Raw genomic sequence first — 23,938 nt, 5'->3', positions numbered from 1 at the left:
GAGTGTTTGTATTTTTTTCACTTTATTTTTTCAGGGGATGTGAGCATCACTAGCAGTGCCAACACTTGTTGCCCATCTCCAAGTGAATTGACTGGCTCTGCTATTTTCGAGCCCAAAAGGAAGATTTGCAAATGAAATATTGACTCGACCAGAATTGCATACAGTCAGTTTCACCACAACACACGTCCAACACGTGCAACCCCGTGCTGTAAGAAAGTTGTGTAATAGCAGTAACATTTAAACTAATGGGCCTGGAAATGCATTATAACCAATACGGAGGAACCTTGATTATCCGACATTCGATTATCCGAATATCAGATTATTTGGCAAGATCGCAAGGTCCTGATGCTTGGCTAAACAATGTTATTCGGCACTCGATTAACCGAATGAAATACTCCCCGTCCATGCCCTTCAGATAATCGAGGTTCCTCTGTATACATTTTAAACGTTCACGCTTTAGAAACTGTGTCCCCAGTTTGTCAATTGTGTTATAGAAAATTCATGTGAACGAAACGTGTGTTATAGTACAGCAACCTGTGCCTCCAATTAGAGTTCCAGTAATACAGTTATTTCCAAGTATTGTTAGTTCTTACCTATGGTTAAGAGTCAACCGCATTGCTATGGGTTTGGAGTCATGTGTAGGCCAGACTAGGTAAGGACGGTAGATCACCTTCCAAAAAGAGTGTTGTGAGCCAGGTGGGTTTTAACAGAAATCAACAATATTTTCATGATCACTATCACTGAGACTTGTCTTCAATTCCAGATTTATTCATTGAAATTACATTTCCCCAGCTACTGTGGTGGGATTTGACTGGGCATGGCATTATTGTGGGCCTCTGGTGTTACCACCACGTACTCGTCTCCCACTGTATATTGCTATATAAGTGCCCAGTTTGAAAATGGGGCTGTCGGACAAAGAGTAAAAAGTGGAGAACAATTGCTTTAGTTTGACTTTAACTTGGATTGACTTCGATTGAGCTGTGTTTTTCTCCTGTTTCTGTAGAAACTGCAAAGATGAATCTGTGGATTTAACTGTGATCCAGACCATGGAAATCTTGTGGACACTCTACGGGGAAATGAAAAAGAAGTGTGTAAGTTGGAACTTCCTATCTTGGTTACAGTTATGTCTCCATGCGGGTAACTGATGTATGTGCGTCTGAATTGTTCTCTCCCCCCCCCCCCCCCCCCCCCCCCCCACCACCCCTCAACAGGGTAGGTTTGCAGCCACCATCCTGTTTAATTGTAGGGATCTACAGGGATTGCTTGGTCTAGTGTGCGAGAGGAAAACTTAACTGGTAGTCTAAGGAGAAGTTGTTGGTGTTGTCTTAAACAAGATGCAGTTTATTACATATTAGTAACCAGTTACAGGTTACATTGATATGGATGTAGGCTTGCGAGCAAACCTACATCCAGAACCTCAACCTGAGCTACGAATCTTCTCAAAACTTGTTGTATTGATATGATTGCCATTGTTACAGAGACTATGAAGAGCCTGTGGGTGTTAGGTCTTACTCCTCCAAGATCCTACTGCCCCCAAGTCCAAATTATATCATCTTAAGATGCTCTGGGGACTCCTCAGTATTAGCTATTTCAGATGCATGTGCCTTGAGACAATATCTGCCACTAATCTTTCCACTCCCCATTGTTAACATTGTGCATTTGTGTATATAACCATTTGTACATCTCTTGGTTGGAGACTGTTGAAAGGGTTGTTTTTCGGGCCTTGTGAAGTGCCACAAGGATCGGTGCTGGGTCCATTGCTTTTCATCATTTATATAAATGATTTGGATGTGAGCATAAGAGGTAGAGTTAGTAAGATCACAGATGAAACCAAAATTGGAGGTGTAGTGGACAGTGAAGAAGGTTACCTCAGATTACAATGGGATCTTGATCAGATGGGCCAAATGGCTGAGAAGTGGCAGATGGAGTTTAATTCAGATAAATGTGAGGTGCTGCATTTTGGGAAAACAAATCTTAGCAGGACTTATACACTTAATGAAAAATTACCCGCACCAACCAACCCAACCGTCCCGTGGCTGAACACTTTAACTCCCCCTCCCACTCCGCCAAGGAAATGCAGGTCCTTGGCCTCCTCCATCGCCAGATCATGGCAACACGACGCCTGGAGGAAGAGTGCCTCATCTTCCACCTAGGAACCCTCCAACCACAAGGGATGAATGCAGATTTCTCCAGCTTCCTCATTTCCACTCCCCTCACCTTATCTCAGTCCCAGCCCTCGGACTCAGCACCGCCTTCTTGTCCTGCAATCTTCTTCCCGACCTCTCCGCCCCCACCACCTCTCCGGCCTTTCACCCTCACCTTAACCTCCTTCCACCCATCGTATTCCCAACGGCCCTCCCCCAAGTCACTCTTCCCTACCTTTTATCTTAGCCTGCTTGGCACACCCTCCTCATTCCTGAAGAAGGGCTTATGCCCGAAACGTCGATTCTCCTGCTCCTTGGATGCTGCCTGACCTGCTGCGCTTTTCCAGCAACACATTTTTCAGCTTATACACTTAATGGTCGGGTCTGTTTCCGTGCTGTACATCTCCATGATTCTATGGCTCTATTTGTTTCCTGACACTGAGGTAAGTGCCTTGCATTATCCATTTCCCCAATGGGGTTGTTCAGTTGAGCACTGGTGGATGAACAATCCGCAATGAGATGGGGTTCCTGTGGATCGTTCATGTGACCCCTTTGGCCGAACAGTGCAAACAATGTACGATCTTTGCAGCTCCTTGGATAATTGAACCTTTCCTCTTAAGATGCCTTAAATGACTTTGGAGTGGGGAAATTCCTTAGTAGTTTGAGTTTTCTATGGGTCCGCAATCATATCATATATCATGTTGAAAATGTGTCTCAAGAAATGAATAGATTTGTTGGAGAATTTACACATGTCATTAAGGGTGAGTCGTTCTTCTTGTAGGTGCTTAAAGGCACCACGCGTCCTCCAATCATCACCTTAACAATTTTCCAATGTATCAATATCCGTGTGGCATATGATTCCTTGAAGACCTTGTAAAAGTTTGGCACAGTTGAGAAATGTTTTGAGCTGAGGCGATCCCAAATGTTAGTCTGAAGAAAAATCTGAGTTGGTGGCCATGAATATGGCTAAAGGATAGAGGGATTGGTGAGTTCTTGTGCATGAATCACAAAAGGTTAGCACCAAGTTCAGTGGGTAATAGGGAAGGCTAATGTAATATTGGCCTTTATTTCAAAGAGGACGGAATATAAAAGTAGAGAAAGTTTGCTAAAACTATACAAGGCACTAGTCAGACTACAGTTGGAATACTGTGAACAGTCTGGGCCCGTTTCTTAGGAGGGATATTCTGGCATTGGAGACAGTCCAGATAAATTTACAGCCCAGGAACAGGCCCTTCTGCCTCCAAGCCTGAGCCGATCCAAGTCCACTATCTAAATCCAGAGGGATCTGCTCCCCACCTACTCAATTATCTGTCCAGACGCACCTTAAATGAATCTACCGTGCCTGCCTCTGCTACATCTGCTGACAACGTGTTCCAGACACCTACCACCCTCTGTGTAGAGTACTTTACGCATGTATCCTCCTTAAACGTTTCACCTCTCACCTTGAACAAGGTTCCCTAGGTTCATACCAGGTTTGGAGGTACTGTTTTATGAGGAGAGGATGGTGGGTTGGCTCTGTACTCATTGGAATGTAGATGAATGAGGGGCGACCTTATTAAAGTGTACAAGATTCTTTGGTTGCTTGACAGGGTAGGTACAGAGAGGTTTTTTGACATTGTGGGAGAGTCTAGGACCAGAGGGCATAATCTCAGAATGAAAGGTTGCATGTTTTAAACCAAGATGAGGAGGAATCACTTCTCACAGAGGGTAATGAATGTGTAGAATTCTTTACTGCAGAGTGCTTTAGAGGCTGTCTTATTGATTATATTCAAGGCTGAAATAGACAAAGCTTTAATCAGTAAGGTAACTGAAGGCTGTGAAAGGCAGGGAGATCCAATCAGTGTGATCTCATTGAATGGCAGAGCAGACCCAATGGACTGAATGGCCTACCTTTGTGTCTTCTGCGAAACAATTTTGATTGTTTGTCAAATGGCACCTTCTAGAGTCCACTGTTTTCATCAGGTATTGGGAAAACTCCGGTCTTGAATAACTTAGCTAACTTCTTGTTGACCATAGACAAAGCCGATTTCTCTTCCAACCACATTGTTGAGCTGCCTAAGGTCAACAGAATTTGGATTGACCCATTAGGTTTGAGTACAGTAACCATGCCCAAGTATCACTTGGTTGGTTTCATTACCCAGGAAAGGATGCTCTTCCTAGTCATCATTGCAAGTTGTTTCTCAACTTGTTTCATTAAAGGTGTAGAATCTTTAATGGTTTAGCATTTTTCTTCAGTGTCATGCTGTATCCTCTATTGAGCTTCCGTACCCCAATACAAAATTTAGGGTATTCTGTTCAAAGAAGATCTTTAGCTTTTGCTGTTTAATTCTTTGGACATTTAGAAGGTTCATGGAAACATGCAATCCTATTCGAGTGAGACTTCTTGTCATTGAAGTACATATGTTTTCTGCAATTTAGCATTCCTTTATATTAGTTTTGTAGCTTGCCTTTAACTGTAGACAGTGTTCTTTCAACTGTAGTTTACTATTTGATAATATTTACTTTGTATCTAACTTGACATTTTGAGACAGCCATTGAAATAATCAACCTCTTGCCAAAGAGCAAGGTCTGGTCCATCTATTTCCTCTAAGAGTATTTTGTTTTGTTCTTTTGTTGTAGTCTGTTATACCTTTTATTAACCTCTGTGTGGATAGTTTTTGACTTCTTGCTTCTTTGTGACTGTGTCCTGTTGGCACATTTTCTGAAAGTGACCTATTATATGATGGATTAAGCAGTCACTTTTAACAGTTGGGCACTGACTGTGCCTGTGAGGCTTTATTGCTCCACAGCGCTGACAAGGAGTAGTGTGATAGAGGAAAAGCACTTACTGGTCTAATTAGAAGAGGCTCTTGTATTGAACAAGAAACAAATTATTGTATGTTAGCAACTAATTACAGTTTACATTAATATGACAGACCTTGTTACAGAGACCATGATGTTGGATTCTCTTCCTTCAAAACCCTAAACTGTCCATCACAGTGGGTGAGATTGAGTAACTCCTCAACATAAACCCTATCCTTTTCTTAAACTCTTGTACAGCAATAACCATCCTGGAGCTAATTAATGATCTCGCATTAGTGTTCTTGCAGGAGGGTCTACTTTTTGTCATTTACATAAATGATTTGGATGCGAGCATTAGAGGTACAGTTAGTAAGTTTGCAGATGAAACCAAAATTGGAGGTGTAGTGGACAGCGAAGAGGGTTACCTTTGATTACAACAGGATCTTGACCAGATGGGCCAATGGGCTGAGAAGTGACAGGTGGAGTTTAATTCAGATAAATGTGAGGTGCTGCATTTTGGGAAAGCAAATCTTAGCAGGACGTGTACACTTAATGGTAAGGTCCGAGGGAATGTTGCTGAATAAAGAGACCTTGGAGTGCAGGTTCATAGCTCCTTGAAAGTGGAGTCACAGGTAGATAGGATAGTGAAGAAGGTATTTGGTATGGTTTCCTTTATTGGTCAGAGTATTGAGTACAGGAGTTGGGAGGTCATGTTGCGGCTGTACAGGACATTGGTTAGGCCACTGTTGGAATATTGCGTGCAATTCTGGTCTCCTTCCTATCGGAAAGATGTTGTGAAACTTGAAAGGATTCAGAAAAGATTTACAACGATGTTGCCAGCGTTGGAGGATTTGAGCTATAGGGAGAGGCTGCAGAGGCTGGGGCTGTTTTCCCTGGAGCATGGAGGCTGAGGGGTGACCTTATAGAGGCTTACCAAATTATGACAGGCATGGATAGGGTAAATTGGTATATGAATAGGAAGGGTTTGGAGGGATATGGGCTGGGTGCTGGCATGTGGGACTAGATTGGGTTGGGATATCTGGTTGGCATGGACGGGTTGGACCGAAGGGTCTGTTTCCATGCTGTACATTTCTATGACTCTTAAGTGGTTGCTGTTGAACTACAAAATGTCAGAATGGATCCCAGGATGAGCAGAAGAGCAAAGTTGTATACTTGTCTGATTTAATTCCTCCCTCGTCTGAACCTCTGTATATGTGTATTATGTTTCCAAAGTCAGTGTAGAGTCTTGGGAAATTAATACTGATAAGCTTTTTTTAAAAAATAACCCTTTCATGTGAGATTCCTGAATTTATTGCCCAACCATAATTGCTTCTTGTGAAGATGATGGAGAACTGTTTTCTTGAACCCTTGCTGTCTATGTTGTGGTAGATAACAACACCTTTTAGGAATGTAGAGAATTTCTCAAGATGATAAGCCTTTATTTGCAAGCAAAAGCTGTGGCCACCAGAGCAGACAACCCTGAAAGGCCGTGAACAGAGAGCATACTCTAATGTCTATGCTGTTGATGCGCTATCCCTGTCACATTAGCATAACCAATTGCACTAAGCCTACATTATATCCCCTTAACCAATCAGACTCTGCCACAATTGTCTTCTGGATTGTTGCCGACCCTCACATTGTGCCACGGTCATCTTTCTTCACCTTTTGTCACCTGACAGGCTGTAGTCACAGACCTTACACTTAGGCAACATCCCAACATGTACTACTTTGTAGTTATATATTCATTTTTACCATATCTGCATGGTGAAGGCACAGCCCTTTTGGGAAGGGACTTCCAGACTTTTGACCCACATCTGTAAATGAATGGCAGTATGGTTCTAAGTCAGGATGGTGAGTGACTTGGAGGGCAACTTTCAGGTTTTTTTGTTGTTCCCACGAATGGGTGATAGATATTGTGGGTTTTTGACGTGCAGTTGAAGGAGCCTTGGTGAGTTGCTACAGTGCATCTTGTAGGTGGTACACACTGTTGCTCCCCTATGTAAAGGCATGGATGATTAAGGTGGTGGTGTGAGTGCAATCAAGCATCCTGCTTTGGACTGGATGGTGTTGACCTTTTGATCTTGGACTGTCTCTGGGGACTCAGGAGTGAGTTGCTCACTGAAGAATTCCTAATTTCTGACCTGTTCCTGTAACCACAATAATATGGCTGGCTCAGTTCATTTTCTTATACATCGTAACCCCCAGGATGTGTTGCTTGTGGAGGATTCAGTATGAGTAATGCCATCACTGGTAATGCAAGACCAGTAGATAAGGTAGTTAAAAAGACATATAGGATACTTGCTTTTATTAGTGAAGGCATTGAATACAAGAGCAAAGAAGCTATAATGGAGTTGTATATAATGGTCGTTAGGCCACAGCTGGAATATCGTCTGCAGTTCTGGCCTGTAGGAAGGATGCAATTGCATGAGCGAGGGAGAATGCTCCAGCCCACGCCACATCCTGGTGCAACTCCGCTCTGGAGAGAGATTAGTAGACTGGCGTCATTTTGCTGAGAGCAGAGCTTGGTGAGTTGGAATCTGATTGACGTGTACATAGATCTGAGGGACACAGACAGGGTAGATAGGGAGAACCTTTCCCCTTGGAGGGGTCAGTATTAAGGGAAGGAGCAGGAGGTTTAGAAGAAAACTGGAGAAAGATGTTTTGACCCAGAGGGTGGTGGGTATATGAAGCTCACTGCTTAGAAGGGTGGTAGAGGTGGGACCCTTTAAGACATTGCCGAAGTATTTAGATGTACACTTGAAACACAATAGCATACAGACCAAAGGCTAAGTGCTGGAACATGGGATTAGAATCAATGCATGCTTGATATCCAGTGTGAATGCAATGGGATGAAGGGTCTCTTCCTGTACTGTGACAACTCTATTGCTGTATTTTTACTTGCAATCTTCTCGTTGATAAAAGCCATTCAACCTGCAGAACCCATCACCTCCATGTGTAATCTTGTGTTTACGCTACATTATTGTGAAATTTATAGACTACGAACATATGAAACTGTATCCTGGGGTGATTGAGATTATCCTCTAATTGAGGGGCTTTGTCAGCGGAGAATCATTTTGTTGGGCTGGGAGGTGTGGGACCGGTAAAGATGAAGCGTAAAAGGAAAACATGGCTTATTATATATGCAGCATGTCTGCAGTCAGAAGTCTTTGTCTTATTTTCTTTCTCCATTTGATTTCAGCATCATTGTGGTTTCGTTGCTGCCCTCCTGAAGACCTTTGAGCAAGTGAAGGTGAGAAATCAGGAAAGGAGCCGATTTTCAGCTATCCGTTCAGCTGGCTGGAGTCGCACAAGTCTGTGCGGTGTGCCCGACTCTGGGCATCTGCGGTAACTCAGGATGGAGAAAGCTGCCGTTCCAGAGCAGATGGCTTTCCCAAGAGATTATTGAGCGGTCACCCAGAGCATTTATTAGCGCGCAGAACTATTGGTCTGTCCTTTGACAGCATCCAGGAGAAAAGAGGAAAGTTGAAACTGTAGGTGGTTTCAGATGCTGCCATTACTGTGGTAAACACCAAGAGGATGAATCCAGCCTTTGGAGGAAACCCGTCCTGATTTGAGGTTCCTTTTGTGAGTGATTTTATTTTCCCTTGGTCCATGCCTCCTGAAGGTAGACTCTGTCTTGCTGCTGTTACACTCCCACAGTGAGAACCTGCAAAAATGGTCATTATTCATTTGTGACCCTCAGTAGTCTAAGATTCTGTGCCAGACACTTGGTCTTGGTGTCAGGAGGCTATTTGGCCCATCAAGTCAATGCTGGCTCTCTGAGAAATCCAGGCAGTCCCGTTCCCTGCTTGATCCTTGTACCTCTGAGTGTATTTTCCCCTCAAGTGTCCATCCCATTTCTTGCTATCATTCATCATCTCCAGCCTCCTCAAAAGTACTGAGTTTCAGTTGTGGTCATTGCTGCTTCATAACATTCTTCTCCCCTTGCCCCAAAGCATAAAAACTGGCGACAAAAAGAGAAAATACAGCAAATACTCAGCAGGTCAAGCAGCATCAGCAGAGGGAGAGAAGCAGAGCTAAGGTTTCAGGTTGATGCCCTTTCGCCAGAACTGGGAATTACCAGACAGGTTATGTGTAAGGGATGGTTGGTGCAAGGACAATGTAGGGTGGAAGGCTGCAGAGATGGACTCACTGACAGATGAGACAGTCCTGCATGACTACAGAGAATGGTATCAGGGCAAGAAATAAAGAAACAAAAAATGCACTGGGGCACGTGTGCTGATGGCTGGAAGGTGAAAATAATAAGAGAAAAACCGAAATGTGCAATGAAAAGGAAACAAAATGGGGTTACCAAACACAGATTGGGTAACAGCTGTATTCAGTCTACATGCATGATGTCAAGCTCCCCGCAGTCTCTCATTTTAATTCTCATCAATGGCCTGACATCTCTCTCCTTGACCTGAATGAAGATCAACTCAAGATTGAGGAGCATTGCTCACTTTCCAATGAGGCACTTTATATGGTCTTGGTCTAAACACCAAATTTAACCATTTCAGATCGTTCCCTCATTTTGCTCCCTCAGCAATAACGTCCATCACTCAGCCATGAATTTCTCTTGTCCAAGGTGGCCCTTACTTCAGGATGCTGTCCATATCACCTGACTTCATCTTTAGACCAGGCCAGAACCTAGCACAGGCAGCTGTAACTTTTCTAACCTCTGATTTACAAGGATACATTCCCTGCTGCCTAGCAACACTTGCTTGCCTTCAGTAATTTTCTCATTATCCCTAACCTACCTTGTCTACTGTTAATTATGTTATTTATTGTGGCATTGCAATTATAATATAAACATCACCCGTCAAAATTGAATCTATTCTATTACTCATGTCTTAATTTTATATTGTGCTTTATAACAAAACCTGTTGTTTCTCCTCATCTCAATAAAGATTTCAGTTACCTGATGACTGGAATGTTTTACCAATGTTGTCTTGGCAACCGCTCTTCACTGGAATGCTTGTCTTTCTAAGTCGAGTCAAACCCACGTTCCCACTGTACATATTATTTCAGCTATTATATGTCAAAAAATCTGTAGTCATTTTATATCCATATTTGTCTAAAATCTACAGTTGGCAGACCATTTGACATGTGGGGTCATCACAAACTCACCAAATTGATTCCCCATTGCCCTCAGACAGTGACACTTCCAAGTGAAAAGCAATAAGAATAATAATCGTGCCTTTTTCTTTAACCTTTCCTCCATAATTGTTGCCATGGTGACATGAGCAAGAAAAAAATATTTGGCATTGAAAGCTAGTCTCAGTAATGGTGACCATGAAACTAACATTAATTGTAATCAGAAGCACATCTGATTCATCCCTTAGAGAAGGAAATCTGCCATCCTTACCTGGTCTGGCCAACACATGACTCCAGACCAGCAGCAATGTGATTCACTCTTAACTGCCCTCTGAAATGGCTTAAGGAGCCTTTCAGTTTAATTGCAGCTAAGAGTAGGGTAATGACTTACCAATGTTTTTCCTGTCCTGTGAAGTAATCTTTTCAAAGAAATAACCCCTTTATTCTGACAAAAGAAGAATCTACTGCTTCTTTCTTGTGCCCTCTCTCTAGGATGACTCTGACCTGAAGGAGATCATCTGCTCTACCAAGCCTTTAATAAATCAAATTCCTATTGACAGCATAGCCCCTCATTGGACAGAACTTCAGAGGAACACAGCTCTCACAATACTGATGGCACACTGTAAGTTTTCTTCTCAGTCTGCCCAAAACTTATCATGCATGTTTTAAAAACAAATTGTAGCTTTTTGGAGATACTTTGGTGTTATTTGTCACAAATTTCCTCAAAGATTGTATCTTATTGAGGGATAAACTTGTATCAGAAAAAGTCACCTTTTCAGGAATGCTAGAACAATATTTTGGGATGTGTTGTAATTACTGTGGATGCTGGAAATCTGAAACAAACACAGTAAATGCTGGAGAAACTCAGCAAATCGGCAGCATCTGTGGATAGAGAAACCAAATTAACTTTTTAAGTCTGACGTGGTTCTTCAAACTGAAAGCTTTACTCTGCTTTTCTCTCCACAGATACTGCCAGACCTGCTGACTTTCTCCAGCATTCTCTGCATTTGTTATTGTACATGAGCACTTGGAGACGTGACACGTGGGAAGTTTAGAGTGTGTGGGAGCGACAGGTGTGTTTGCTCCATTGGGTTTTCGCCCCTTGTATTGGCGCCCCGGAGGAAACCCACGCAGACACGGGGAGAACGTGCAAGCTCCACACAGACAGACGCCTGAGGCGGGAATTGAACCCGGGTCTCCGGTGCTGTGAGGCAGCAGTGCTAACCACTGTGCCACCGTGCCACCTTGTCTGCGTGGGTTTCCTCCGGGTGCTCCGGTTTCCTCCCACAGTCTAAAGATGTGCAGGTAAGGTGAATTGGCCATGCTACATTGCCCGTAGTGTTAGGTAAGGGGTAAATGTAGGGGTATGGGTGGGTTGCGCTTCGGCGGGTCGGTGTGGGCTTGTTGGGCCTAAGGGCCTGTTTCCACACTGTAATGTAATGTAATCTAATCTAATCTAATCTCTTGACTAATGGTAAATCTCTGGGCGGGAATGCACGGGACCAATTAACGTTAACGCAGTAATGCACACGAGCAAACTTGCATGCCTTTGTAATCACACACACAGCTTTGTTTTCTCAGCAGCATTCACCAAGCTTTCAGTGTGGGTATCAGGGAGCACATGGGAAGCTTTTATTAAGTAACATAGCTCCTGGTCGTTGTTGTTGAAATACCAATGTGTTTATTTTTCTCCCCCAGTTTATTGGGGTCACTGAGTGATCCTGAGGTCATAGGTATGTTGTGAAGAAAGGCCATTCCTTCATGTACAATCCTTGGCAGCATGTGTTATCAGGGCCCTCAAAATTTCTCTTTGTATTTTCCTTTCCCAGTTGCTGAGGCCAATAGATTTTGGTGCCTTGGCGAATAAAGTGATATGGGGATTGGCCAGGAAGGTGACCGTGAGAAAGTCATCCATATCTTATTGAATGGTAGGGAAAGCTCTCAATGGTTAAATCGCCCACTATTCCTGTTTCTTAACAGAACAAAACCCAGTCTTGACTCCACACACACACATACATGCACACTACCTCTGTCTGTCTCTCTCTCTCTCTCTCTCTCTCTCTCTGTCTCTCGGTGTGTGTGTGTGTGTGTGGAGGTGGGCGGCGGGGAGCGGAAGGTTTCCATGGGGTGATAGGGAAAGGAGCCCTGAGGAAAAAGGTTTGCTCTGTCTGTTTTTATGACATCCATACAGCTGTCCTGACTGAGCAGGCCACTGAATACTGAAATGATTCCCATTATTCTATGCAAATGGATGATCAAGTGAAATTCCCAACTGAGTTACAAGGCAGCAAGTTACTTTTTTTAACAATGAAAGCCACAACTGGCAGCTCAGCTTAGTCAGGGAATGTACTCTTCTCTTCCATGTGCAATATCTCCATTCATAGCTATGGGACTTTGTTGCTGGAAGTAATGCCTTGCTATACCCTCTATTCAGTTGCAGATCACATCAAGAAATTTGCCACCGAGGGTGACTCTGTGCTCACTGACTTTGAAAAAAACTGTGAATCAAATGACCAAGTAGGTATCTTTTTGATTTCATGTTGGAACACAAACTGGTTCCATTGTGTTCTGGATTAGATGTTTCTTTGCCAATTCTGTTATACCTCACAGGAGTACTATGCTGAAAATAAAGCTCTGCTATTCCCAGAGTCGTCACAAAAGCTAAAGACTCCCCAGTTTCCCGGATATTTAGACCTAGAGTAAGCAAGGACTAGGTTTCTGTACTTAATGAGAATTTGTATTTATGCCAAGTAAATAGACTGTAGCTACAAGTAAATGATAATGAACTGTCAACAGGTAACACTAGTAGTTAAACCCCTAAACCCCTCCTTAAACACACACCCATATATACGCATTCACATATGCACCCACACACAAAAGAAAGGTGTTACGGATAGAGGGAGGACTGGGAAAGCAGTTCAGTGGTCTCTGTTCAAATGGTCTGCTGCGGTGATTCTTGTGCTGATTAGATTGCTGCTTCTTCTGATGCATCCACTGGTTTGCAAGAGGCATTGCGTAGCTGGTTCACTTATAAAAGGCATCTGACTTATTAATTAAAAATCACAGCTTACAGCAACTGCACATGGGAAGATAAACTAATTTCCTTCAAGCTGAACGTGGCTTTTACTGAGAACAGAGGGGATGAGTGAGCTGGTAGAGGTCTGATGACTTCTTGTTATCTTGCTTACAAGCCTAAGCTGTTCACCTGGCTGGCAGCCAATCACATAATTGTTGGCAAGCTGAAGGCCTTTATCATCAATGACTGCTCACTAGTTCACAGATCAATCAGCTACTTGTTGCTGGCTGAATCTTCATTTGTACACACCCTTGCCCCTTCTCCTAGTGCTTGAACCAGCAACTGTGTTATCAGTACTTACAAGGAGCATCAGGTGACTTGCTTTCAAAATCATGCATTAATCATTCAGCAGTCCTTAGTTTTTAGAGCAGTTCTTTTCCCATCTCAGTTCACAATTAAAAATACTGACAAATTAAAGACAGTCTTTACAATTTATAGAGTAATTAGAGCAGAGAGAGGCCATTCATCCATGGAGTCCATGCTAGCTCTCTATAGAGCAATCTTGTTAGTGCCCATGTCCTCATGTACTCCTGAGATATCTCCCTCAAATGCCTCAATTTCCTTTTGAAATTGCTGTCTCTGCTTGCTCCACCCTTGCAGACAGTGAGTTCCAGATTCTTGTCATCATATTAGTGAGGGTTAACAGAATGTTCCTCCTCAGCTCCCCACCCGCATCTCTTGCATAAAACCATAAATCGGTTTCTTCCAGTCCTTGTGCCATCAGCTTTTGGAACAGCTTTTCTTTTTGGCTACTTTATTTACACCTGTCATATTTTTGTAGACCTCAGTCAGATTTCCCATCAATCTCCTTTGCTCCAAGGTGAACAACACCATCTTCTCCAAATGGAAAATGGCTACATTCCCTCAATGCTAGAACCCTCTGTTCTTCACTCTGTCAAGGATCTTCACATCCTTCCTAAAGTGTAGTGATGAGATTCGAATGCAATATACTTGTACCCCAACCAGAGCTTGAATAGTGTGGGATTGTCTGAGTGGTGAAAACAGCCTCCTTATTGAGCATCTGCAGAAACACTGTTTGAGACAGTGATGGAATCCAAAGTACAGTTTCACAGTGGCACTTTTATACGGTTTTTACATACATTAAAATTTTAGCATTATGGTGTATTTATTGTCGACAAGTTTGGTTGACATCTGTCCTGGGGAAGCAGGAGGTGGTTTAAGTGCTTGCTATACACTGGCTGTTAATCCTGATGGGAATAGAACATCTGACAGTCTGAGCTTGCATAATTAGGAGGTATTTGTCCTTTTCTCTTTAAAGTTAGTAATGTTAGTAAAAATACTAGACCTTCATGATCTAAATAAGTGAGAAATTATATGTGTACAGCATAAAAAATATAGAGGATATTAAATTGATCTCCCACAGCTGGGTCATGAGATTTTATTTATTATTGCCGGTTTTGACAGTTCTTACACACACATTCATGCAGTTTCACAGAAGTGCTGTCGGATAGTAAGCTTAAATGGCTCTATTTAATACGTATTTAAAAAGTACATGCTAGTGGAGGAAACTGTTTGATGTTCTGCAACCTATTCAGGTCACAAGTGATAATTATTATGATCTTTCCATAATTTTGAGTGAGTTATGAAGGTAGGATGGTATTAACACATATTCAGCAATAGCCTTTGATACAGAAACAGGTCTAAACACTGCTTGCAGCATGGGACTAATAAGAATTGAAAGGTGTACAGAAACAGTAATGGTTTGGAAGGGATGTTTAATTTAGTTCATCTTGTAAGAGGAGAATGTACTGCAAAAATGCGGTTGTGTAAATGGAAACACAGGTATTGTAAACGTAATGCACTTGTATTACAATTCTCTTTACCAAATTAGTCACAATGTCAAACAATAGGTTCAGCTCAATGTTTCTGAGCTCAATGCCTCAGTCTGTGAAGCTTGAAGGTCCTGTATGCTTTGCTAACTGCTTTTCCAATGTGTCCTGAAAGCTTCAAAGTTCTATTCCCATCAATGTCTCACCACCCCCTTCTCAGGTCACAGAGTCATAGAGATGTACAGTTTGGAAACAGACCATTTGGTCCAACTCGTCCATGCCGACCAGATATCCCAACCCAATCTAGTCCCACCTGCCAGCACCCGGCCCATATCCCTTCAAACCCTTCCTATTCGTATATCCATCCAAATGCCTCTTAAATGTTGCAATTGTACTAGCCTCCACCACTTCCTCTGGCAGCTCATTCCATACACGCATCACCCTCTGCGTGAAAAAAGTTACCCCTTAGGTCTCTTTTATATCTTTCCCCTCTCACCCTAAACCTATGCGCTCTAGTTCTGGACTCCCTCACCCCAGGGAAAAGACTTTGCCTATTTACCCTATCCATGTCCCTCATAATTTTGTAAACCTCTATAAGGTCACCCCTCAGCCTCCGACACTTCAGGGAAAACAGCCCCAGCCTGTTCAGCCTCTCCCTATAGCTCAAATCCTCCAACCCTGGCAACATCCTTGTAAATCTTTTCTGAACCCTTTCAAGTTTCACAACATCTTTCCGATAGGAAGGAGACCAGAATTGCACGCAATATTCCAACAGTGGCCTAACCAATGTCCTGTACAGCCGCAACATGACCTCTGAACTCCTGTACTCAATACTCTGACCAATAAAGGAAAGCATTACCAACACTTTCTTCACTATCCTATCTACCTGCGACTCCACTTTCAAGGAGCTATGAACCTGCACTCCAAGGTCTCTTTGTTCAGCAATACTCCCTCGGACCTTACCATTAAGTGTACACATCCTGCTAAGATTTGCTTTCCCAAAATGCAGCACCTTGCATTTATCTGAATTAAACTCCATCTGCCACTTCTCAGCCCATTGGCCCATCTGGTCAAGATCCTGTTGTAATCTGAGGTAACCCTCTTCGCTGTCCACTACACCTCCAATTTTGGTGTAATCTGCAAACTTACTAACTGTACCTCTTGTGCTCGCATCCAAATCATTTATGTAAATGACAAAAAGTAGAGGGCACAGCACCAATCCTTGTGGCACTCCATTGGTCACAGGCCTCCAGTCTGAAAAACAACCCTCCACCACCACCCTCTGTCTTCTACCTTTGAGCCAGTTCTGTATCCATATGGCTAGTTCTCCCTGTATTCCGTGAGATCTAACCTTGCTAATCAGTCTCCAATGGGGATCCTTGTTGAATGTCTTCTTAAGTCCATATAGATCACATCTACTGCTCTGCCCTCATCAATCCTCTTTGTGACTTCTTCAAAAAACTCAATCAAGTTTGTGAGACATGATTTCCCACACACAAAGCCATGTTGACTATCCCTAATCAGTCCTTCTCTTCCAAATACATGTACATCCTGTCCATCAGGATTCCCTCCAACAACTTGCTTACCAACGAGGTCAGGCTCACCGGTCTATAGTTCCCTGGCTTGTCCTTACCACCCTTCTTAAACAGTGGCACCACGTTAGCCAACTTCCATTCTTCCGGCACCTCACCTGTGACTATCGATGATACAAATATCCCAGCAATCGCTTCTCTAGTTTCCCATAGAGTTCGAGGGTACACCTGATCAGGTCCTAGGGATTTATTCATCTTTACCCGTTTCAAGACATCCAGCACTTCCTCCTCTGTAATCTGGACATTTTACAATATGTCACCATCTATTTCCCTACAGTCTATATCTTCCATATCCTTTTCCACAGTAAATACTGATGCAAAATACTCATTTAGTATCTCCCCCATTTTCTGCGGCTCCACACAAAGGCTGCCTTGCTGATCTTTGAGGGGCCCTATTCTCTCCCCAGTTACCCTTTTGTCCTTAATGTATTTGTAAAAGCCCTTTGGATTCTCCTTAATTCTATTTGCCAAATGTATCTCATGTCCTCTTTTTGCCCTCCTGATTTCCCTCTTAAGTATACTCCTCTACTGCCTTTATACCTTTCTCATGATTCACTTGATCTATCCTGTCTATACCTTACATATGCTTGCTTCCTTTTTCTTTATCAAGCCCTCAATTTCTTTAGTCATCCAGTTTTCCCTATACCTACCAGCCTTTCCTTTCACCCTGATAGGAATATACTTTTTCTGGATTCTCTTAATCTCATTTCTGAAGGCTTCCCATTTTCCAGCTGTCCCTTTACCTGCGAACATCTGCCTCCAATCAGCTTTCGAGAGTTATTGCCTAATACTGTCAAAATTGGCCTGTCTCCAATTTAGAACATCACCTTTTCGATCCGGTCTATCCTTTTCCATCACTATTTTAAATCTAATAGAATTATGGTCGCTGGCCCCATAGTGCTCCCCCACTGACACCTCAGTCACCTGCCCTGCCTTATTTCCCAAGAGTAGGTCGAGTTTTGCACCTTCTCTAGTAGGTACATCCACATACTGAATCATAAAATTGTCTTGTACCCACTTAACAAGTTCCTCTCCATCTAGACTCTCAACACTATGGCAGTCTCAGTCTATGTTTGGAAAGTTAAAATCCCCTACCATAACCACTCTATTATTCTTACTGAGATCTCCTTACAAGTTTGTTTCTCAATTTCCCTCTGACTATTAGGGGATCTATAATACAATCCCAATAAGGTGATCATCCCTTTCTTATTTCTCAGTTCCACCCAAATTACTTCCCTGGATGTATGTCTGGGAATATCGTCCCTCTGCAAAGCTGTAATGCTATCCCTTATCAAAAATGCCACTCCCCTCCTCTCTTGCCTCCCTTTCTGTCCTTCCTGTGGCATTTGTAACCTGGAACATTAAGCTGCCAGTCCTGCCCATCCCTGAGCCATGTTTCTGTAATTGCTATGATATCCCAGTCCCATATTCCTAACCATGCCCTGAGTTCATCTGCCTTCCCTGTTAGGCATCTTGCATTGAAATAAATGCAGTTTAATTTATTAGTCCTACCTTGTCCCTGACTGTTTGACTCACTTCTGTTCTCAACTGTACCAGTCTCAGATTGATCTCTTTCCTCACTATCTCCCTGGATCCCACCCCCCCCCCCCCCTTACTTGCTTGAACAATTTTTAAAACCTGGATCATTATTTAAATTGGTTAACTGTCCACTTCTCCTCTTCTGCCAAAGTGTGTCATTTCACATGTACAAATGTACAGACTGTACCTCTGTAGTCTGGCAGCCTCCCTTGACCCAGTTCCCCTTTGAATGTTGCTACTGACTCTGCTTCTAACACCGTATAGGGGTGAGCGTTTCAGCCTGTGTTCCTACTCCTTCCTGCCCCAGCCCAATCAGTGCTGCCCCTGACCTATTCCCCTGCAAAACGCAAGCACTTCTTGCTGCGTCAGCCCTGCCCCTATCCTGAGCATAGCACCCCCTCCTGGACTGTAATGGAGAATGCTGGCTAAGGGCGGTAGAGCCTGTGTATTTTGAGCATATTTAATTGGTCACCAGATTCTAAAAGACTCCGCAACCTCATTTCATCCAACATACTTTTTTTTCTAGCAATTGTTTGGGGTAGTGTGTCAAACCTTAAAACTTTCTCTGCTGTCATTCATTTGTGGAACGCTGCTTTCACTGGGTGAGATTGCCTGTTGGTAGGGCAACAATATCCCCCATTTATTACCAGGAGTTTAGTGGGATTTGTTTTTTGGAGAGCATCAAGTCACAGACTTGCGTTCCCTGCTTCAGCATTTAATGGTGTATGCTAGAAGCTGAATACCAGGAGAAACATCAAGTGTCCTCTTAAAGGCTTAAGAGCACTTCACACTCCTGCCTCCCCTTTGAGTGTGCTTTCAGCAATTATTTGAATAATGCAGGCAGTGAGTCAATATTAATGGGCCTATGTTGAAATGCTTCCCAATGCTGCAGACTCCTATAGTTCCATTGAAACAAAATATGGCAGCAAATAGGACTCTATCTGGTCCGTTATGTCTCTACGGTAAAGGAATTTGATTAATCACACTCCCTTGCTCTTTTCCCGTAGGCCTGTAATGTATTTCCACTCCCTCCAAACATTGACCCAATTCCCTTTAGAATGTTGCTACTGACTCTGCTTCTGCCACCCTATAGTGGTGAGCATTTCAGATCATTATAAATCTGTGTTTTAAAAGTAAGTCTCCACAGAGTGACCTCAGTCTATTCTCTGCAGGTGAACCTTATACCCATGAATTGCTGTGAAATCTACTAGTTAAATATAGATGAAGATGTTCAATGGAGACTGCAGGAGAGCATACCAGGAGCAGCACTAGGCATATCTAAAAATGAGTATCAATTTAGTGTAGTTACAAAACAGGACTACTTGGATGCCACACACAATAATGCAGCAAGAGACAAACAGAGCTAAGTGAGTCCAGAACCAACAGATCAGATTTAAGCTCTGCAGACCTGCCACCTCCGATTGTGAGTGGTGGTGATCAGTTAATCAACTCACTGGAGGAGGCAGCTCCACAAGTGTCCCCATCCTCAATGATAGGGAGTGCAACACATTAGGGCAAAAGATAAGGCTAAAACGTTTGCAACGATCCTCAGCCACACGTGCCGAGTGCATGATCTGTCCTGGCCTCCTCCGGAGGTCTCCAGCATTACAGATTCCAGTCTTCAGCCAAAACAAACTCCATTTAATGTCAAGAAATGGCTGAAGACATTGGATGCTGCAAAGGCAATGGGTCTGGACAACGTTCTAGCAGTAATACAGAACTTGCCACTCCCCTAGCCAGGCTCTTACAGTACGGTTACAACACCGACAGAGTGGTAATTTGCCCAGGTATGTCCTGTACACAAAAAGCAGGACAAATCCAAACCGGCCAATTACCACACCATCACTCTACTCTTGATCATCAGTAAAGTGATGGAAGTTGCCATCAATAGTGCTGTCAAGCAGCACCTGCTCAGTGATGCCCAGTTTGGGTTCTACCAGGGCCACTCAGCTTCAGATCTCATTACAGCCTTGGTTCAAACTTGAACAAAAGAGCTGAGGTGATTGTGACAGCCATTCATGTCAAGGCCACATTTGACCAAGCGTGGAATCAAGGAGCCCTAGCAAAACTGGAATCAGTGGGTATCGGAAAAGTCTCTGGTGGTTGGAGTCATATCTGGGGCATAGGAAAATGATTGGAGGTCAGTCATCTCAGCTCCACAACATCTCTGCAGGGATTCCTCAGGGTAGTGTCCTTGGCCTAACCGTCTCCAGCTGCTTCATCAATGACCTTCACTTCATCTTAAGGTCAGATATGGGGATGTTCATTAGTGTTGTACAATATTCAGCATAGTTCAGAACTACTCAGATACTGGAGTAGTCTGTGGTTAAACTGTAAAAGACCTGGAAATATCCAGGCTTGGGCTGACAAGTGGTAAGTAATATTTGTGCCACACAAATACCAGGCTGTGACTGTCTCCAACAAAATCTGAACATCAGCCCTTGACATCCTAGGGCAGTTCCATCACTGGAAACCCCCACTTTCAACATCCTGGAACTTACAGCTGACCAGAAACTGAACTGGACTAGCCATATGCGTACTATAACTACAAGAGCAGATTAGAGGCTAGGAATCCTGCAGCGAGTAACTTCCCTCCTGGGTCCTCAAAGTCTGTCTACCATTTACAAAGCACAAGTCCAGAGTCTGACGGAATACTCTCCAGTTGTCAGGATGAGTTTAGCTCCAATAACACTTAAGATCCTTCACACTGTGTAGGACAAGAAGCTTAATTCTTCGTCTGTAAGTATTCTGTGTGATGCCATCATCCAAATCATCCTGGATAGAGAATGGAGTGAGCTGCTTGGCTATTCAATCCTTTCCTCATTTAGCATTGGCACTCATCTACCTTCAGATCAGGAGCAGGAACTTCTTCCTCTTCCTTGCTTTCTGTTGTCTTCCTCGCAGCCTATCATTCCTCATTCTCCATCAATAGTGCTGAGACACAGGTAGATTGCAATGTCCACTCTGCCACTTGAGTGGTTATCAGCCCATTCAGGACATTGGATCTCGTTGGCGTGTACAGGTCCAGCCTGTGCCTGGTTCTTTCATTCTCACCATCCCCATACCCCCCAATCCACAGTGAACTCTCCGTTTTTAGTTAAAAGCATTAAACCTGCACAAACTGGTGTACAACCATTCAGATTTGGAGGCTTTATCATTATATTCTCTCATCTGTTTTGTTCTTAGAAGATTGAGTATTTTCAGAGGAAAGGTGAAGATGAAGTGAATCTTAGCGAATTCAGAGCAGCCATTGCTACATACAGCAAGGCACTTGAAATAAGGTATGGTTCACCTCTGACACCATTAGTCTTTCTACACTGTTTCCTTATTCCTTTCCCAACATTGCTGATTTCAAGCACTGGTAATCACTTAAATGACACTTCTTCATTTCTTTGGGGCGGTAGTGGTGTAGTATTAACATCACTGGACTAGTAATCCCAGGATGCTAGATTAATGCTCTGGGCACCTGGCTTTGAATCCCACCCTCTAGGCAGAAATCTAAATGCAATAAAAATCTGGAATCAAGAACTGGCCTAAAGGTGAATATGTAGCCAATGTTGGTTGCTGTACAAAACAGTTGGGTTCACAAATGTCTTTTAGCGAAAGAAATCTGCAGTCCTTACCTGGTCTGGCTTAAATGTAACTCCTAACCCATAGCAATGTTGACACTTAGCTGCCTCTAGATAATCGGGAATGGGCAATAAATGCTGGACTAGGCATCGATGCCCACATCCCATGAACGAATTATATAACAAAAAAAATCTGAATGTAGATGTTGTACACCCCCAGAGACTGTTCAATGCACTGCACTTGAGCCTGTGCCTGTGCAAATGCACTTACAATGGGTCGTAGGCTATGTAATCACTGGCTGAGTCATTTTTCTTCATTCCTCTCTTAATCCAGATCATATTACAAGGCCATTAATAAGTACCTAGGAAGTCCAGCATTGTGTGATCCATTGTCCTAGTATTCACAAGGGACATTGATTTGTCACAAAATTGAGCAATTTTGCCTTTCTTTCCATACAGAATAAGTATGCCAAACTGCTCAAAACTTACTTGGTGTTGAATTCACAGCAGAATTTTCTCACCCCTCATTTGCACAATGACTTTGATATTTGTTTATGTGCATGTTCCTCACTTTTTGATATTTCTGTACTGCATGTGAGAAATAATAATTTAAGAACTTGACTATGTGCTGATTTTCATGATTTGCAAGGATGTTGGTGGGGGTCTTTGTCCTGGTAAATAATGGATGTTGCATTGTTATTATATCAGTAATTGCAATGCTTCCCTCTCCTTTCCTAGCCCTTATAATCATCACTTATACTGTCGAAGAGCCTGTTGTTATCTGCAGCTGAGTGATCACAGGTGAGTCCTGGTCGTGGCCACTTTACTATGCCAGAAATGTGCCATTTTTACTTCAGGGAGTTACAATGTGATTTGACAAAATGGTTCAGAATCACATTCCATGTTGGTGGAAGTGACTTTGTCTTTGGAACTTCAATATTTTGGCTGCTGTGTTGACCATACAGGAGTTTAAGTGGCATGTTGACTTGATGAAATTGCTCGAATCCTTTGTTGGCCATTGCCAATATGAACGGAAAACCCAAAGATCAACAACCTGGTTGAAGAGTAGAGGGAGCTGGGAGGTGATGACCCATAGACAAGGTGTCTGTTTTTCTAACACTGACAAGCTGCGCAAATACATTACAAGTGACAACCTGAATGATGTTTAAATCTCCATTTGAGGCTTAAACACTCAACTTTCAGTGTAATCAATCAATTCTGGCTATGGATAATTCCAAGAATTATGTAGCTGTTTTGGTGTCAGGTTTTTTGAAGAGGTAACCAAGAGGGTAATACTGTTGATGTGGTGCACGCAGACTTAGTGTTCTTCCTCACATTCCCTTTGCAAAGCAGACATCTCATATCCTTGGAGAAACATCCCCAGTGATGCCTTTGCAAAATTTGGCCAATCCAATGGCAGGAAAGGCACTGTAATAACATTATCCTCTCTCAGGTCAAAATCTCCATGGTCATCAGCTGTACTGGCTGGGCCACATTATTTGCATGCCTGAACTGCAACTTTTTCGATAAGATCTTAAACTAAGGACCAACCTGCCTGCTTAAATAGACGTATAGATCTTTTTATTGATGAAGGGCAGGAGTACTCTGCCCAATGTCCTGTTACTCCTCCACATAATGAAATGTCGATTATCTAGTAACCGACGCATTACAACTTCTGGGAGCTTGTTGTGTGCAAATCAAAGTGCTATGTTTCCTACATGACAACGATGACTAGATGTTGAAAGCACTTCTTTGGTGTAGAGTGCTAAGTGACGTCTTTGATAGTGACGGGCACTATATGAATGCAAGTCTGTCTTTTGTTAATAATAGTTGGAGAGGTAGAAAGAAACACATTTATATTTTACCTTTTTAGAAGGTGGATGATGCTCGGAGCAGATTCACAGTTTCACAGAACTGTTTGTATGACTTTTTCTCCTAGAGTTGGCTTTACTGGTGAAGTGTTTGGTTTGGTTATATTGGATGATGTTTTTTCTCTTCTTTTAGAATGGCGATACTAGACAGTATTAGAGCAACAGTTCTAAAGCCGGACTATTTTAAGGTATAAGTCAACTGCTAGTTCTCAAAAGGGCAACCTTACCTTAAACCTGTGAAAGTCTTGTGCCAACCTGTTATTCTTATGTTTCTTTAATACTCCTGGGCTCTGACCTTGCTCCTAACAAAAGGAACCTCTCTGTTTTTCACTAATTAAAATAAAATACAATTTACAATTTTAAAAAAACAACTCGGGCACAAATCATCACTTAGCAGGGATCTATATTAAATCCTCACACTGTTCTGAAAAGCTTGTGTGTTCATGTATCATGGGCCTCCTACTACTTGTTACAGAAAATTA

At 42.8% G+C, this 23,938-nt stretch overlaps 1 protein-coding gene across 7 annotated transcripts in view; it reads left to right on the top strand.

Annotated features, from left to right (window-relative positions):
* Positions 1 to 23,938, top strand: part of LOC122540641 (E3 ubiquitin-protein ligase DZIP3-like) — a 119,139-nt gene that overhangs the window by 22,797 nt on the left and 72,404 nt on the right. For 6 of the 7 annotated variants that reach the window (XR_015751972.1, XM_043676638.2, XM_043676635.2 and 3 more), the window contains 7 exons: positions 1,004 to 1,091; positions 8,125 to 8,175; positions 10,512 to 10,641; positions 12,454 to 12,536; positions 21,203 to 21,297; positions 22,324 to 22,386; positions 23,590 to 23,644. Coding sequence is in view for 6 of the 7 variants with exons in the window: in XM_043676638.2 (XP_043532573.2) it covers positions 1,004 to 1,091; positions 8,125 to 8,175; positions 10,512 to 10,641; positions 12,454 to 12,536; positions 21,203 to 21,297; positions 22,324 to 22,386; positions 23,590 to 23,644 (565 nt within the window). In the remaining variant the exon portion in view is untranslated. The other variant, XM_043676640.2, reaches the window with a different exon arrangement.

Source organism: Chiloscyllium plagiosum, unplaced genomic scaffold (assembly GCF_037043375.1).
Source record: "Chiloscyllium plagiosum isolate Xiang-an unplaced genomic scaffold, Cpla_swu_hap1 HiC_scaffold_29, whole genome shotgun sequence".
In the NCBI taxonomy this organism is placed as follows: domain Eukaryota; kingdom Metazoa; phylum Chordata; class Chondrichthyes; order Orectolobiformes; family Hemiscylliidae; genus Chiloscyllium; species Chiloscyllium plagiosum.
Note: the sequence above shows the minus strand (reverse complement) of the source record. Positions and strands in the feature narration are given on the sequence as shown.